We start from the raw sequence: 16,655 nt of genomic DNA, 5'->3' as shown, positions 1-16,655 counted from the left end.
CCATTGCTTCGAGAAAGTTTTTTGCCCCTTTGAAGCATTTGTCAAGCTCTGACGAACTTCTAAAGTAGTCTATTGGTAGACTCGGGTCCTGTTTGGCATATACGTAAATTTTGCTGACATCGGTCTAAAATTGTGCATTTGAATAGAGATAAATACACAGAGATAGACATTTTGAAAAAATCAATTTTATTTTCTCTCACAGATATCCTGAAAATTCCAGTAGTTTTGTAGAAACGTTGAGAATGCGATCACACTTACAGCTCTATAGCCCGAAAGACTGTCTGTCCTCCAATTATTCATTAGCAATTTCTTCTTTTATGGACCACCCTAACCATACATACCTCTGACCGATCAGCTACGGACAATTATGACCCTAACACAATACAAAGGTAGCTAAATCTCTGTCACAATAATTCCTTGGTTATTTAGATCCCGAAAACTGACCACGAGTCTCTCCCGGCCATCATTAACCCTTCCCAAAATATCTCGTGAAGCTTTATTTCAGCCACCCCAAAATATCTCGGCTTCTAAAAACACGTTGAAGTTGTTTTTACAACATATAAAACATGTTTTCCGCCCCTCCCCCAATCAGTGAACTGGCACTGGCAGTGGGTGGAGTCAGCTCTTGTTCAAGGTTAGATAAGAGGAGGAGCGAGAAAATTATAGAAAGAAACTTGAGTATAAATAATACAAAAAGGATTTTTCCCCCCAAAAAGAAAGTCACACGTCATGGCAGGTGTTTTTGTATCATAATGAGGGAAATTAACGCACTGGGCGGAATACATTTTCTTGTTGGGGGGGGGGGGAAGGAAAGCAGTTCAGCTCACAATCGAAAAAAAACTTCTTGAAAATAGGAGGCAATTTGTGAAGTTTTCGCAATTTCAAATGTGGCAGTACTGCCACCTCGTTAGGCATTTTGCCTGTTGTGGCGTTGTATCTGTATCAGGAAAATTTTAAAAACAGCTTAAAGGGGTAATTGATTCTTTCGAAATTTCTTATAGATTACAAATACAAATGCAAAGCCACAAATGACCTATGAGGTGGCTGAGAAGACATTGCTGAAGCTTAAAATAAAAAAGTAAAGACCACATCATTCATTTGTAAGGGGTAGTCAGAAATATCAGTCGAAGGGTATGGTTGCGCGGAAAAAAAAATAGACTAAACAATTGATTTTCGTGGCACTATGCAAAAATGCGTCCTTTACGCAAACCCTGCGTCCAAAGTATTGGGTGTGGCATGATTTTGACAAATGACGATGAGGACGTCCCAGACTTTTTCTTCAGACTCCTTCCTTTTTCTTTTTTGAAAGAATCAGAGCCGCTCATCTCGTCAGTAGAAGACATGGAGTGATTGATATCAGTTGGCCGATCACATTGAACCATACTATAACCGTGCATTTCTCTGATTGAAGTTGAGCATATTCACCCCATAATAATTTTTCTGCTCCCTGTGCAATTTTATTCATTTTCGGTAATTTAAAAGCTTTTCTCGAATGAAGGTAAGGGAAGATAATGACACACCAAATTCGTTTACAGTCTAACCAAGAATATCTAACTGCCAAAGCTTTATAATGTCCTTGTTGTACCTCTATGTCGGAATCTTACCTGACACAGGGGTATAACAGGGACATTGCAGGAAGTTCCCAAAAGGACCACATGCTCACCAAACTTTTGTCAAGAGACACGTCAGTAAAAAAAATGGTTCAAATGTGTCATTTGAAACCGACTATAAAATGCAAGTCTTGTTACAATTAGCTTATCAATGTACAGAAAAAGTATCATGTATATTCCATCCCATGATATTATTTCCATAACAGGAAAAACTTGCCTTCTAAGAGGAACAGTTTAATCATACAGGGCTTCGTATTGTCATGCTACCTATAAATGGTTTACGTCAGTAGGTTCTCACCCTGTGGTGAGCGTACCCTTGCGAGGGCGGAGGGGGGGGGTGGAGAAAGGGTAGGATATTAAAAAAACAGAAAGACAGAAAAAGCAAAAATTCAGAAAAAAAGACGGATTATTTGAATTCTAAATATGGAAAAGTACAGGTAGGACGAGAAGAAATGGACACATTTTAAAAACTGATAACAATTAATCAACTAGTTCACATAAAAAAAGTGCGATCTGAACTAAAATACTCATCGTGGGGCCTATAATTTTCCTTTTTAATAAATCAGAAAAAAAAAAATTTCAAATCAGGTGACGCTGCAAAAGCAAAAATTGGACATAACGCATAAAATGCAACACAGACGTTGCAAGATATTTTTTGGAACGAATTGGAAATTCAGCGAGGGTTAAATTAGCCATAAAATTAAACTGTAGTCAAATTTATTTATGAATATAAAATTAAAACTCGTTAAAAAACTCTGTCTGGTCTGTTTCTATAATCTTTATTTCCCATCCTCATCCCTTCCTTCTAGACGAAGTGTTGCTGTTTCTGGAACATTGAAAACAAACTTTATGGGTGTTTGGCCTTTTGTTGAATTATTTGACTGGCATTTATATCTATATACACTGCTCAAAACAATTAGGGGAGCACATGGTTTTAACAAAATTACGCAAAGATGTATACCGATAAGTAACATAAAATGAATCATCCATAATTTAAAGCCTAGCAGGAAACGGAAGAAGAAAACTTCATATGCAAATCAAAGTTCATGACGTCAAAAACCAGAACAAGGAGATAAGGGCAGAAATCGGGATGTTGCAGAAACGTCTGTTTTACTGCCGTAACTGTGAAATTCGATTGCGCAGTATTTTTTTTGGAGACAAGGTGACTTGAGGATGTCTCAACAACGGGATTTACCGGATTCCATGGCATGGCGTGTTATAGGCAGACTAGAATCCGGGCAAACACAACGTAGTGTCGCGGACGCTGTTGGAGTCGCCAGAAGTGTTGTTGCAAGGCTGTGAAATCGATTCCAAGAAACAGGAAATGTTAGACGTCGACCAGGGCAAGGTCGGCCACGCGCCACTACAGCAACTGATGACCGGTATGTACGGTTAACAGCCCGTCGAAACAGAACAGGGAATGCTACGCAGCTGCAAAGACGGTTGCTCTTGGCAACAGGACGAAGGGTGTCCAGCCAAACAGTACGTAATCGGCTTCATGAGGGAGGGCTCTATGCACGTAGGCCAATGGTCTGCATTCCATTGACCCCACGCCACCGTGCGGCCCGAAGAAGATGGGCTGCTGAACATCGAGATTGGGAGCAACATGATTGGAGCCAAGTGCTGTTTACAGACGTGTCCCAATTCAGTCTGGAGTGTGACACCCGACGTGTTCTGGTATGGAGGGACAGGGGCACTCGAAATAACGCCGCATTAGTTCGTGAAAGGTCACATTACAGACGAGCTGGTTGGATGGTATGGGGTGGAATCAGCATAGGCGGACGTACGGACCTGCATATCATTCGGAATGGCACTTTGACGGCCCGAAGGTATGCAGACGAGATACTACGACCTCATGTCATCCCTTACGCTGGAGCCATTGGGGATTCCTTTGTTTTCCAGGATGATAATGCCCGACCGCATAGAGCTCATCTGGTGGAGAACATGCTTGAAGCTGAAACAATACAGCGTATGGAATGGCCAGCGTGCTCTCCTGACCTGAATCTGCTGCGCGACCAACGCCGCCTGTTACTGTCCGAGACTTGCAGATTGCACTTCTTGAGGAGTGGAACAGTATTCCCCAAAGTCTGATCGATAACCTCATCGCATCCATGGCAAACAGGTGTGCAGCAGTCTTAGCTGTTCGAGGAGACCACACGCCCTATTAAAACTCATGCATCATGTCTAAACAGTACTTTTTTTTATCGTTTACATGTAACCAAATTGTTGCCCTAAATCATCTTTTCATGTTTTTTCCATATTTTCAAAGAATTAAAGCTTAATTCCAAATTCTTTTACGTCTTTTTTCTGTATTGCGCATTGATACGCGTGTACTATCCATTGTATGCCAATACGTGGCTGTCTAGCACGGTTTTCTTCACTTTTTTGCTTGCTCTCCTAATTGTTTTGAGCAGTGTACATCTTTCATAAATTGTATTATCTCTATAATATGAGAAAGGGAAAAGAAACTCAAACGCGGTTTTGTGCTTCTATTTGCACCTACATATGTTTATTTTTTTTTCTTTCAAGTTTTTTTTAAAATTCCTAGCTAAATCCGAGTTGCAGTGAAAATTTGCCCACTAAAAGTGACAGAATTGTTATTCAACTAGCATTGTACCGAATAAAGTACATTCATTTGCTCGTTAAATCCATATTCTTGTTATAAGCGGGTCTGACTGTACCGTACTGTCAAACCGCACCTTTTTATGCCTATTGATTGATTTATTATTAGTTTTTCAAATGTGTCCAGGATTTTTCACCCACCCTGTACATTCTGTTGGTACAAAAAAGAAACCCTATCCCTTCTAAACCCCGTTTATCTGGCAATGAAAGATGCCGTTATTTTACCGAGAAACTCGCTTATTACGCGGCAACTAGTCTGGCAGTTTCTCCTCCATTTGTCGCGCAAAGGATTAATAAAGAATTACTATAGTAGTCTTACGTACATGAAAGTGACATGTTATCGCACGTAGCAGCTTCCAGTGAACGACCAGCCTAAGAGAAAAGAAGCATGCGCTTCTATATATCCTCAGCTAAATATGTGCATGTAGCTAATCAATTTGTGGCGTTGTATTTGTATTTGTATTTAACCCCTTAACGTACAGGTACGAGATATCTCGTCCTTATGTATATGGTAGACGTACATTCTTTCGAGCTCATTTTTCATTAACCATGCTAACGAAAGTTGTTTTTCCCCCTCCTTTTCATTTAGCTTGGTAATAACTTTTTCTCTTCTCTCCCTCGTTGCGGTTTGACGAGTAGAAAACATACAGTATAAAAAATTCATATATAAGAATAGGATGACTGGAAAAAGGGTAAAGAATGGGAAACCAACTCTCATCTGTTTTCCCTGCGTTCTCTATACGTTGTAAAAATTATACCAGTTTTTGAGATTTATCCATGCTAGTTCAACTGCACATTGTCCTAATTTGTTGTCAAAATCCGTAACATCTTGTATGTAAAGCAGTTAAAATTCAACAACACAATACGGAAATATCCGTTTTTAAGCAAGGCGTGAAAATTAAAGCATGGTGCGAACCAAAATTGGGTTGCGAGTGCTGCTGTTGAGATAACACTGGTTTAGGTCATAAAGAAAATTACATAAATTCCATTCCCTTTACTAGGAAATGCAATGCAGTGTTTTCAAGGCAATCGGAATTTGTTACTTACAGCTTCTGAGTTCGTCAAATTGGACAATCAATACACATAATTATTTTGGTTGTTACTTTAGTTTTTTTAACGCGATTTTCACCATCAAAATGTTTCATGTCTCTCTCTTATAGGCGATCCATCCCCAGAAGTGACGTGGTGGCGTGGTTCAACGCTTCTGGACGAAACCTTCAACGTCACTCCTCAGGGTTTCGTCCGGAACGAGCTGCTGCTGTTGGAACTACAGCGGTCCGATTTACTGGCGGAGTTCACGTGCCAGGCTACCAACACGAATCTCACTAAGCCCAAGTCTTCGGCGGTCATGCTCGATCTCAATCGTAAGTATAGTAAAAAATCCATATACATATAGAGTCACACAATCGACTGACGGTTTTCAAAATGGCATAGCAAGAAAACGGTGGCAGATATTGAAGCCATTCATGCGGGATATAAATGTGTGGTCAGGAATTTGAGCTATGTCATTCATGTTGCAAAGGGTTGAATAGTTACGAAAATAAAAATGTTTTATATGAACACTCTGTTCCGAAAAACCCAATTAGAAAGTTGTTTCCCTGTCTCTCCTAATACCAAAAAAAATCCACGTTTCTAAGTACAATATTCGAGGAGATATTTCAATTCAAAAAATTAGAGAAGAGTTGGGAAAGGCGTTGTCCGTTAGTTCAGTGGAGCACTGTTTGACTTGTGCACTCTCAATCAAATACAAGGATAAATTTCCCTTGACAAAAATGCCAATGCATACTTGACGGTTCTGCTGATATGCCATGCAAATGACCCATCTCTACCCATGAAATATCGCTATCGTCATCGACCAAGATACCTGAGTAATTCGGAATGAACCAAGAAAGAATCAGTAGAAACAAATTTTGTGTTTTAGCTGTAATTCAGATTAAACCAACTTCTCTCCAACGATCGACTTTGATAGAGTTTTTCTTACGGGTTTCTTTTATAGAGTTATATATTAACGGCGTATGTTCTCAATTGGGAGCATCAATTTTATTAATTAATAAAAAGAAAAATACTTTTCGTTAATCACTTGATTTTCTTTTCCAGACGGTATGAGGTACTAACTTAATTTGCAAAACAAAAAAATTCAATCATTTTAGCATTTATATCAGAGATTTAAAATTTTTAAATCATCTATTTTTAAGGAAAATCAAATTTAATTTGTTTTTTAATTTGAATGTTATTTCTATAGATATGAGCAGGTAAAAAAAAAACATGCCGTAAATTTTTTTCATTAATTGTTTTGTTTTAAATCTCAACTGAAGGATGAGGAGAAATAGTAGTAAAAAATTAAAAGAGAGGACATCAATACAAATCTGAATTTGGCTCAGTTCAGCAATTTAATACACGAGATGGCTGTGGTTCGTCTGGTTTGAGCTGTTTACAGCTGTAAACTATTTATCAGTTAGTTACTTTAAGTTACTACTTACATTCTGCTCGAGTTCGTAAAAATGTACGTTGATTGTATATTGCTGGGTTGTTTTTTTTTTTCTGTCTTTCCAGAAAAGTTACAATTGCCCGACGCATTACATGGCGAGAAGAAATATTGCATACGCGAATATTAACCCTTTATTGGACATTGTTTCTGCTCTCAAGCAACACGAGTTCCTCAGATTTCTTTAGTAAAGTCAATGTATATTTTAAGCTCGTTTCGGCGTTGATTCTTCTAAGCGACTCCTAATCATTCAAGTTTTACTTGAGAGCTTTTCATAAAATTTCCACAATCACCAGCAGAACGGCTAAAAAGTAACACTTCTCCTATTTGTTGACAAGACAAGCAATGACGGTCGTTAACCATCGATCGTCCATTTTAGGAGTGAAAAATCATATGCGGAGGAGAAATAATGTTGTACATTCTTCACCAATGATAAAAATCAAGTTGGCAAACAATAAATGGCATTCTTATACTATTCAAATCTGTATGAATCTATCCCGTAGTGCAACATCTCACATTTGTTTTAATATATTGACTTTTGCTTGATTCAACTCCGCGAAATAATTTTCTCTGGATATTTCAATGCTTGCCGATGATAGGGTTATAAATGTAAATAGCGTAACGCACACACACAAGATGCGTTATGGCACTTGATTAAAGAGATGATATTTGATAAAAGTATACATATATTTATTGTGAATCGAAGTGAAAGAAATGTTTTTAAACTTAGTTATTTTTATGTCGTAGTGCGACCTCTCGAGGTGAAGATCGCCGCCCCGAGACACCCTCTGGCGAGTGGCCAGAAAGAGCAGCTGGTTTGCGAAACTACTGGTTCCAGGCCGAGAGCCATTTTATCGTGGTTGAAAGATGGCAAGAAGATCGCCTCTGGCGTCACGGAGACTGTGTCCGATGGTGGCAACTTGACTGTCAGCGCGTTTATGTTCTACGCCGAGTGGGAAGACAACGGAAGAGTTCTGTCATGCAGGGCTGAAAACCCGTCGCTACCTAAATCGGCCATCGAAGACGAATGGATCATCAAAGTGCACTGTGAGTTAGAAATCATTTATTTTTGTCCAATTAATCTTGTTCCGAATTGAATACTCCCCATTATGGTGTTCACCAACTGCCCTAAAGGTGCAGTATTAAGATAGAAGAATGAAAAACATGGCCCATCTCATGAAGCATTTGAATACTCATGGGGATGGGGGGGGGGGCACATAATCTTACTCGACCATTTCATTCGCCCACGTGAATAAAGTCGCGTTGTGTGCAGTGCCGTCTTAACGTGTGGACCCACACGGGCACGACCGTGTGCAGAGAGGTCTCATGATAATGAGATGTGGTTAAAATTTTCGACGTTAAGTTCGTGAATAGGTGTATGCAGGCATTTCCAGTCATATGGGGGGCCTCAGAAAAATCTATTTGCTCGGGGCCCCCATGATGCTCTTGAGACGGCCGTGGTTGAATGCGGTTGAAACCAGACCATATAATAAGGGCTGTCTCGTGAAGTGCTGGTGTCGGTACCGGCTGACACAACCGGTAAATTGCCATTGGCTACCCTGGTATTTCAAGGTCGCGCTTGGGCTAGGAACTATTGACGCAACGACGTCATGCACTGATCCGAGACCACAGCTCATGAGCCAAGGCAGCAAGAGCAACGTCAAAGGGATATGAGACAGCCCTTACTATATTGCCCTGGGTCCTTTAACACTTTTAGGCCGGATACACACCGAATTGATATGATAAACAATACAACCTTCATCTAGACACGGATTGGTTAAAAAATTGAATTTCCGGTTTTTAACCAATCTTTGCCGAGGTTGCATTGTTGTCTATCGTATCGGTCCAGTATGTACCTGACCTTACAGACTATTATCATTCAAGAAGATGATATTGATTTGTCTATTCATGTGGGAAAAAATTGTTCAATCATGTAAGTAATGAAAACTAAGCAGAGGAATGAATGGGAATCATTGCATACAACAGATACAACCAGGAAAAGCCATATAACTTCATATATAAAGCAGTGAAGTTATATAACTTTTACTCAAGAAAAAAGCAGCGGATGTCCAACCGATAAAAAATTGTAATTTCTTTAATTTAAGATTTATTGAATAAGGACTCTCTTGAAACTCACGAACTCTTTCGAAAAATATCTAGTAGTCGTTTTGGAATATTAATTTTTATTTATATTTCGACCGTGTCTCAAGGTTTGGAAAACTTTTCTCCTTTTATTCCTCCGCAAGCTACTGAATTATCGTTTTCTCCCGTTCCCAGCAATTCACGAAGTTGTTCATTTTTTTTAACCCTTTACATCAAGAAACGACATTAAGAAAAGTAGAAAAGAAGAAAATTTTAATAAATAAAAATAAAAGTATAAATGCGATGATAATGATAAACATTTATGAATACAAATAATAATGAAATTATTTGGTAGGTCATTTTACAGTCCGTTTCAGGTTAACTTTGCAGTGCAGAGAAAGGTAGATAGTGTATTCCTTCGCTGCAAAATATAGTTCCCATATATTAGAGGCGTACGATGATCATTTATGCCGAATATTTCAATTTTTGAATGATTGAAAAAAAATACTGAAAAAATATTGTTCTGAATCGATTTTTATCCGTTTAAAATTTTTAAATTAGAAAAAATATTTGGTTACCATTATACGTAAAAAAAAGGTTTTTCTCAGTGAGATTGGCTAGAATCAGCCATATCTTATCGCGACCGCGCATCGATACATTGGTTGAAAGGCTTTCGTTGTCATAGCAACGTGTGATGCGCTTCTCTCGTAGCTTCCCCTTCACTGCAAAGTTAACCTGAAACGAACTATAGTTCTAATTAGAGGCAAAAAAAAACAATATTTTTGAAACAATTAGTTTAAAACAAATTATCTAACCTTGTAGTTAAAAGTACCGTCTGGATATAAAGGGTTAAAAAGGTTGGAAAAAAATCTTAATATACTCAATCATCTGTTGGAGATGAATATCGATGCCTTAACCCCTTCACATGCTATGATGAACGCCAGAACTTTGCCGCCTGACTCATCACGTTGCAGAGATATCTTCCAGCCCAGTTTCGTGGCAGAGTCTGGAACACTTTATTATTCAGTCAGAAAGAGAAAAAATTACAAAAATACAAAAATATAGCAATACCCCTTTACGGACAGGATTGTGACAACACATTTACATGATCTGTATTTGAAGTATCGGCGATAACACCGGAAAATGATTTTCTTGTTCGCATGTTAGAAATAGAAGTTGATAAAAAGATTATTGCAGTACGTATATATAGATCTCACTTTCGCCCTCACTTTCTCTTTCTCACCTCTCCTAAATGTTCTTTTTCTCTCTTATATATAGTATATGGTAGAAAAACACATTATATGTGGTGGGGATCACAATACAGGAGTACAGAAAGAACGAGGAGAAAAAAAAAACTTTCTTGAATAAGGTTGCAATAAATCTTCGCGATGATGAGAAAAGAGGTAAAAAACAGAGGGAGCTGAAATTAATTTCTTCTTTTTCCGTTTTGGACGAGATAGTTCGTTCCTAAACTTTACGGGGTTAAAGTTCTTAAGATGTTATATGGATGGCGTGTGCTAGGCCGAACAAACACTACACTGACGTGACGCGATTATCATGTCTCGTCAGAGACGTTGTGAATTCTGATTCGTTGAAATTCTGTGACGCGAAATTCCCACGTCACAGAATTTCCACGAATAAGAATTTACGACGTATCTGACACGACGTGAAAACACATCACGTCAGTGTAGTGTGTTTCAGCCCTTACTGTTTTATTCATCCTTACTTTCAACTTCCTTCCCTAGCTAAAAAGATTAAAGAAAAAAAAATAGTCTAGTTCGTTAGCCAAAGTGTAAAGCCTCGATCTTTATATACTTGCACTCACAATCTATCTTTCCTCAAGAAGAAATTGAAACACTAAACTGGTGTGATAAAAAAAAAAAAAAAGAAGCGAAATTTGTCTCTTGTGTGTGTTAAAGTACACCTCGGATCCTTCACACAGTTAAAGGGCTATTTAATGATGATATTATTGTCAGAAATCACTGTGATTATTACTATTTATTCTTATCATCCGTTGCTTTTGCATAACATGTTGTGTTACCCCGTCAGATGCACCGATCATGACATTGTCTCTTGGAGCGAACATAAACCATTACGGTATAAAAGAAGGCAGTGACGTCTACCTGGAATGCAACATCAGAGCTAACCCTTGGGTGAATGAGGTGACTTGGCTGTTCGAGAACGATTTCCTTTCCAGTAACAAGTCGGCCGGTCTCATCATCAGCAATCAGACGCTCGTCCTCCAGAGGATAAGAAAAGAACATAGAGGAAGGTACAAATGTTTGGCCGCCAACTCCAAGGGGCAAGGGAGCAGCGATTACCTCTACTTGATGGTTCAATGCAAGTATTATCCACGTGTATACTGTATACTCTTGTACGAAATAGCGAGTCTGTTGCTTCAGACCAGATGCTAATGACGCTCTGCCTCGATCTTCCAACCTCGTTGTCATATATCATTTCGAAACGTCCATTAGCGACTACTCTTGTGGCGCGATCCGGGTTTTTCTTAGCAAATATTCGGGCCATTAGACAGTAATGTGGTTTTTGGGCTTAAATTCAAAAATTTCTAAAACGACAGGATAATGGAAGGGTTCATTCTTATCACAGCACTCCCCGTATTTATGTTCCGCGTGTGTTGCTTAAGCCTGAAACTTCAACTTCCGAGAGGAAAAAAAATCTGAAAAAATAAAATACATTACGTTTTTATTTTTTATTTATTCATTTCGTTTATTATTATTTTTTAGGAAATATCAAAGGATTCATTTTTAACCAAATGAAGCGATCTGTGGTGTTACAAATGGCATGTTGCTACAAACAAACGGAATGCCTTAAAGCCGGGTCTACTTCCGATGAGCGGGAAAAAAAGAGTGGGGTCGAGAAGCTTGTTCCATGTGGAGGCGCGCGGCTAGCACCGATCCCTAGGTAGCGTTACACGTCACAAGAAGAAAATGCTGCCCAAATAAAATGCGCACACATATGAGGCAATTTCTTTGGCATACCAACTCTCCCTTCTCCCAGGCACTCCGTCGAGTGCGAGGATACGCAATGTTGCGCTGTTCGCCGTCCACATCAACTACACTGGCGCAGCTCAAAAACCTGTTTTCCGAGGAACAGCGCTGTAGGTGTGGACCCAGCTTTAAGTGAATAGAAAAAAATATAAATATTCCTTAAATTCTTTAAAGTGATTTTTCCGATAGATAAGCATGGGATGCCAAGATCTTGCACCCTTTAAGAAAAATAAATAAAATGGAAAAATATTTTACTTTTTTTTTTGTGTTATATACATAATCTTCGTAAAACTATCTTTTAATGAGAGTGTATTTTTCCCTCGTCATTATTAGTTGCACCTGTATGCAAATTAGCTCGGCCAAAGACGTACGGTGTGGCAAGAACAGAGATAGTGAACGTTACGTGCGAGGTGGAGGCGGATCCCGACGACCTGACGTTCCGTTGGTCTCTGAACAACTCGCTGGAGACGATACCTCTGGAGCAATGGGCGAGCGAAGGTTCCAGAAGTGTTCTTAGCTACATGCCGAGGACGATGGCCGGATACGGCCTGTTACTCTGCTGGGGGAAAAACAGCATCGGCACTCAGAAACAACCCTGCGTAGCTCGTATAATTCCGGCAGGTTGGTATACGTATAACCATTCTTATCAAGTTCGGAGTAAATACGTGGCTATGAGAAAACAACTTTATACTTGACCAGCTGCAACGATCGATTCAAATATTGGATTTCAGTCTCGTGTTTTTAATTGCAGGAGCCCCAGAGTCTCCGAGGGATTGCACGGTCACAAATCAGACGTCCTATTCGTTGGCAGTCGAGTGCGATCCAGGCTACGACGGGGGGTTGTCTCAGTCTTTTCACCTGGAAATCTACAATTCCGTTGTAGAGCATTTGTCTGCTAATCTCACATCTACCGAGCATCCCGTGTTCAGGGTGGACGGATTACCTCCGAACACCGCATTCGTGCTGGTTCTGTATGCGTCGAACGGCAAAGGTAAAAGCAGCTCCGTCGCTCTAATGGCTTCTACGATGCCCCCTGCCGAAAGGAGAACCGGTAAGATGATCTGTGTTATTATATTTAATATGCCGTACGTCGCTTAAATCAGCGGTTCCCAATTGGAGTGGTGCCCCCCCCCCCCCCAGGGATTGGGGATCCACGGTCCAATTGTAGAATTATAAAATAATAATAACAATGCGAAGTTTAAAAAAATAAGCAGTATAAATAAATTACTTAAAAGCAAAAGTTCAAATTAACGTGCAAAAGCACTGCTTCAACGTTGGCAGACGGCGGTAGTAATATTGTGCACATGATTTGACAAAAACCGTACTTCTGATGACATCTTCCGATAGGCCTATGAATCGTCGTTTTTGCTCGGGTGGTCATAGTGATGGACTCGCCCCGGGTTCGAACCGCACTGGCACCAGCGATGGTAGGCTGCTTTTCGGGGTTCCCAACTTCGAGGCACGGATGCGAGCCGATCTCCCCGTTGAGTTGAAAATTTCGCCACAGAGAGTAACAGGCCTACACACAACGGTATAAATATTCAACTATTACAATCCACTCATAATTTGAAATATAGATAGCAGACGAAGGTTTTTAACAACTGGCTGTTGCGAAGATATATTTTGGAAAGAGAGAAAATTCATCTGCCCCTGTGGGGAATGGAACCCACGTCCTTTCACTTCCCGGGTGAATGCCCTAGACTACAGAGGCACCGAATCTCTCAATCGTCCTTGGAGCTCGTGTACACTGAAAGGGACCGTACATGGACGGCCGGACCAGACTCAGGCCAAGCTCACAACTGCTGACGCTGCCACCAGATGGCGACTTACACAAGGATGACGTCACTCTCCGCTACCATACGAAGGTTTTTAACAACTGGCTGTTGCGACGATATATGTATTTTGGAAAGAGAGAAAATTCATCTGCCCCTGCGGGGAATCGAACCCACGTCCTTTCACTTTCCAGGTGAACGCACTAGACTACAGAGGCACCGAATCTCTCAATCTTTCCATGGAGCTCGTATACACTGAAAGGGACCGTACATGGACGGCCGGACCAGACTCAGGCCAAGCTCACAACTTCACACTCTGTTTCCAAAATATATCTTCGCAACAGCCAGTTGTTAAAAACCTTCGTATGATAGCGGAGAGTGACGTCATCCTTGTATAGATAGCAGCACCAAAAAAATTAACACACAACACTAGATACGCACTCAGACTGTGTACTTAAGTACACACATTCTACTTCCGGCACAACTGAATTGCCCGTTTAAATTGCCCATGGCAATAGATCGGAGTTGTGTTCGATTTAATAGAAAGCAAGAAAGTCTAGTAGATGGCATTATTAGATAGAAAGCCGTTTTTCGAGCACATGACCCTGGTCTTCAACCACCTGCTTATATCTATTCCTTGAGACAGAGCAGCGGGCCCTAATCTGGTTAGGAGGAGGTTAGGATGCCCTCCTTTGTTCGGGGACATTCTCAGTATAGATGGCTGTAGTTACTATTGATATACAGGGTGTTTCAAAAAGAATCATCCGATTTAAAAAAAATCATAACTATTCAGATTATTATCCGTTTTGATCGAATAATGTATAAGTAGAAAGATAGAAATCTCGAGTTTCACGCAGTTGCCGACAGATAGCGCTAACGCTCTTCCTTCGGCCGCCACTGCAGCGTTTGTCAAGATCGGCTTTTCCCACAGTTAGAAACCGATTCAGATGATTTCATTTTCCAGCAGGACTGGGCACCACCACACTGGAGCTTGGACGTTCGAGAATTTTTAACACTCGCATTCCTAAATGATGGATCGGCCATACGGGACCTGACGCTCCAAGATCGCCAGACCTCACAGTGTGCGATTTCTTCTTGTGGGGGTTTATAAAAGACTACGTTTATATGTGCCTCCCCTTCCAGCTACATTAGCCGAACTGAAGATACGCATAACAGCAAAGTGGATGCAAACATGCTCCAAAAGTTTTGAACGTATTTGACTACCGTATAGACATATGCCGTGCATCCCAAGGTGAACATATTAAGCACCTATAATTTGGTTTGTAAAAAAAACTTGATTAGCCATGTAATATAAAATTAATCTCAAGTGTCTATGTGTTCAATATATTCCGTAATATACGCATTTCAAATGGGTGATTCTTTTTGAAACACCCTGTACATGGAGTCCATGACAGACACCACGATTCCCATTAAAAGTGTTTGGGAACCGCTGGCGTATTAAATCATTTCTCGCGAGTTTGTGTATAGTCTTCGCCATTTATCTTATTTTTCTATTTAGTTCTACATTCATTAAGAATAATTTATTAAATTCGTAGTGCCTCCCTATTGGTGAATTTTGAATAGTTTGATGTTCATGTTTGTCGATCAATTGATGGATTCTTGTTTTGCAGCAGAAGATGACCCGGGAAGTGTGAGCCCATTTTTAGGTGTCTTAATCGGTTCAGTCATCGTGCTGGTCATTCTTTCCGTATTCATCGTCGGAATCGTTAGAGTTCAAGGTTCTAAAGATTCTCCTAAAGGTAATTAATTAAATTCCGAGAAGTGTTATAGTTCCTTATTTCTTTACCGCTTAGTAAAAACGCTTGTAGAAAAAGACCGTAGCGTCGATTTCGATCACCGAATCAGAAAGTTTTGACTTCCGTTATGGAAAATTTCATTGGCAAAAAATAACTCGTACCATTCGTATGTACAGAAAATAGATTTTTCTCTTCGGGTAATTCAAATTAAGAAGCCTAATAGACTAAAGTTTATTGAGCCCTAAACGAACATGTTCTTCCGCCTTTGATAGTAAGGGAATTCAGAGAAACTCTTCGCTATTTATTGTAATGGATTTTTCAGCCATTTTGGCTTGTACTTACTTCCTCAATAATTATTCCTCTTCAGATTAGAGGGTTTAATCGACACGATACTAATGAAAATTATGTAGAGTCGTGGGTATTTTTCCTGGCCCACTGTGAGAAATAACTAAAACTGAAACTATATAAGGTAATGAATGTACTGCAAGAACTACTGCTACTAAACCAGACATGCACCTCGTCCATATTTCTCTGCGGAACTTCTAACGAGTTGGTACATGTTGGAATGTGTATTTACTTATGGTGAACCTTCCTGGAAGTTTGTTTCTTTGTAATGCTTGTTATGTGGAGCCGTCTACAATCAATTTTTTTAAACTATGAGTTTTTTCTCAACTCATAATGAGTGAAGTGTAATGAATGAATAAATATACCGTTGTAGGCCTGTTGCTCTCTGCGGCGAGACTTTTAACCGGAAGATCGGCTCGCATTCGTGCCTCGAAGTTGGGAACCGCAGAAAACAGCTTTAGGAACAGCTTTGGCAACAATTGAATTTAATCCAATCAGATTAGGTATGTGCTGTCATAATCTTGCCTTGATCCTTCTCATTCATTACTTATGGCAGATATGTATGTTAGTGCAGGCACATTTGGTGGCAATTTCCTCTTTGGAGATACTACTTCTGGAAGAAGTTCACACCAATGTCTCTCATTTCGTTCTTTTTTATTAGGTACAGTCCTAAATGCTTCGATTGCATCACATAAATCTCGCCTTGTTTCTATCTCACAGTCGCTAACACATTTCGTAACGTTTAAAATTTGATCCGAGACAAAATTGTTCAATCTATTCCTATCAAACGGGATAGGTCAAGGGTGCACACCCTTTTCGATCCGCGGGGCCAGATATGCTATTTTTTTGTGGATCGGAGGCCAAAAACTTGTATACTATGTAGGGTCACTGTATGGACCGTATTTTACGGGGCATTCTCCTGATTGTTGCTATCCCAACTTTTTATATGTGTGTGTGTGTGTGTATATATATAT

At 39.8% G+C, this 16,655-nt stretch overlaps 1 protein-coding gene across 6 annotated transcripts in view; it reads left to right on the top strand.

Moving 5' to 3' along the window:
• LOC149064563 (nephrin-like) overlaps positions 1 to 16,655 on the top strand; it is a 144,973-nt gene that overhangs the window by 76,621 nt on the left and 51,697 nt on the right. For 4 of the 6 annotated variants that reach the window (XM_089255448.1, XM_089255447.1, XM_089255444.1 and 1 more), the window contains 6 exons: positions 5,393 to 5,596; positions 7,465 to 7,764; positions 10,849 to 11,139; positions 12,141 to 12,428; positions 12,559 to 12,858; positions 15,211 to 15,339. In XM_089255448.1, coding sequence (XP_089111574.1) covers positions 5,393 to 5,596; positions 7,465 to 7,764; positions 10,849 to 11,139; positions 12,141 to 12,428; positions 12,559 to 12,858; positions 15,211 to 15,339 — 1,512 coding nt within the window. The remainder of the gene's footprint in view (positions 1 to 5,392; positions 5,597 to 7,464; positions 7,765 to 10,848; positions 11,140 to 12,140; positions 12,429 to 12,558; positions 12,859 to 15,210; positions 15,340 to 16,655) is intronic. The other 2 variants (XM_089255446.1, XM_089255449.1) reach the window with 2 other exon arrangements.

This window comes from Pholcus phalangioides, unplaced genomic scaffold, assembly GCF_987345545.1.
Source record: "Pholcus phalangioides strain wild (caught in Gottingen) unplaced genomic scaffold, Ppha-v1.0 ptg000042l_1, whole genome shotgun sequence".
In the NCBI taxonomy this organism is placed as follows: domain Eukaryota; kingdom Metazoa; phylum Arthropoda; class Arachnida; order Araneae; family Pholcidae; genus Pholcus; species Pholcus phalangioides.
Note: the sequence above shows the minus strand (reverse complement) of the source record. Positions and strands in the feature narration are given on the sequence as shown.